At 41.4% G+C, this 1,610-nt stretch overlaps 1 protein-coding gene across 1 annotated transcript; it reads left to right on the top strand.

Moving 5' to 3' along the window:
- Positions 1-338: 338 nt before the first annotated feature.
- Positions 339-1,447, top strand: LOC119344797 (chaperonin 60 subunit beta 1, chloroplastic-like; the record flags this gene model as incomplete). The annotated part of the gene is made up of 5 exons (XM_037615139.1): positions 339-473; positions 565-785; positions 899-1,024; positions 1,116-1,253; positions 1,352-1,447. Coding segments are annotated over exons 2-5 (570 nt in total), but the record flags the coding sequence as incomplete, so codon positions are not given.
- Between the last annotated feature and the right edge of the window lie 163 nt (positions 1,448-1,610).

Here is a 1,610-nt window from a genome sequence, read left to right as displayed (position 1 = left end):
GAGCTTAATGTGCTGAGTAGGAGGGATTTTGCTTGTTGAGAAGGTAGTCTTATGTTGATCATCCCTGTCATCTAGTGTAGAGCTGAAAATAAAAAACATGTTTTACGTTAGTATATGACTAAGAGATGACATCTAGGATAAGGAACGGAAAATTTGTTTTAAGAGATCATCTCTTAGTTCCCTCGTTCCCTCCCTCCCTCCATCCATCCATCCATCCTATACGTGGCATCATCACTAAAACGAAAGAAGACCAATATATCATCCCATTGTATGTGCACTCCTAATGAAGACTCCACATGCTCCAGAGGGCCCAGCGGCATTCAGCCTTTACCTATTTCTCTCTCAATCTTTGCCTCCTTTGCTCCGTTGCCTATTTAAGAGAGGAGAAGGATGATGAGTTAAACCACAAACCAAAGAAACCTCCACTAAACCCACAAGGAAGGTGGAGCACAAGACGAGATTGGAGTAACCAGGTATAGATCAATCCGACCACTCCCTCGTTCCCTCTCCCTGCTATTGTGATGTTCACCATTCTGACATAAATTTTTTAAACTATTATGACAGTGATAGAGATTATGGCTTCACCATTTTGTGGCATCTCCACATGCGGACTCAATGCCGCCGCTCCTACCGGATTCTCCTCCAAGAGGACGCTTTCCCTGGTTTCGCCCACATTTGTTTCACTTGCCCAGGAAATCAGGCCTAGGAGAAGGTGCAATTTCAGAGTAAATGCCGCAAAGGAACTGTATTTCAACAAGGATGGGTTGGCTATGAGGAAGCTGCAGGTGAGTTGTACAATCTAATCACCCTCAGTTAAATAATAATACTATATATCGTCTATGTCGTTCTGTCTTTTTGGTTTTAGATGCAAATTTCTGATTGCATATTTCCTTATCAGAATGGAGTGAATAAGCTGGCAAACCTGGTTGGAGTTACTCTTGGTCCAAAAGGACGGAATGTTGTCCTTGAGAATAAGTACGGGCCACCTAGAATTGTTAATGATGGTGTTACGGTAGCGAAAGAGGTACGTGTCATTACGGTTTACTCATACCATGCAATCCCAATATAAGTTGAATCCGTGCTATGAACTTTTGTTGTTGTTGGCTATCGACCAGGTTGAGCTCGAAGACCCTGTAGAAAATATTGGAGCTAAATTGGTTAGGCAAGCTGCTGCTAAGACAAATGACTTGGCTGGTGATGGCACAACCACATCGGTCATCCTTGCTCAAGGGATGATCACCGAGGGTGTTAAGGTACACCAATACAAACGTCTTGTGTCTTGTCTTTTATAGCATAATTATTTTATATATTCGATTCAGTAAATAATGTTAGATTTGCTTACTTTCTCCAGATTGTAGGTGCTGGTGCTAATCCAGTACAGATTGCCCGTGGTATCGAGAAAACAGCCAAAGCACTAGTCTATGAGCTCCAGAAGATGTCCAAGGAGGTTTAGATTTGCTAATCTATTGTTCAGTTCCGAAAATACATTCATTCTGAATTCTATATCACATTTCCTCTATCATCCTATGATAAATACTCGACCAATCTTGTAATGCAACAAGAAAATGCATCAGATTATAGTAACTTCTGCACCCTATGCTAATTATTAA

This window comes from Triticum dicoccoides, unplaced genomic scaffold, assembly GCF_002162155.2.
Source record: "Triticum dicoccoides isolate Atlit2015 ecotype Zavitan unplaced genomic scaffold, WEW_v2.0 scaffold186591, whole genome shotgun sequence".
In the NCBI taxonomy this organism is placed as follows: Eukaryota; Viridiplantae; Streptophyta; class Magnoliopsida; order Poales; family Poaceae; genus Triticum; species Triticum dicoccoides.
The sequence above is the reverse complement of the archived record's forward strand: the minus strand, read 5'-3'. Positions and strand labels throughout refer to the sequence as shown.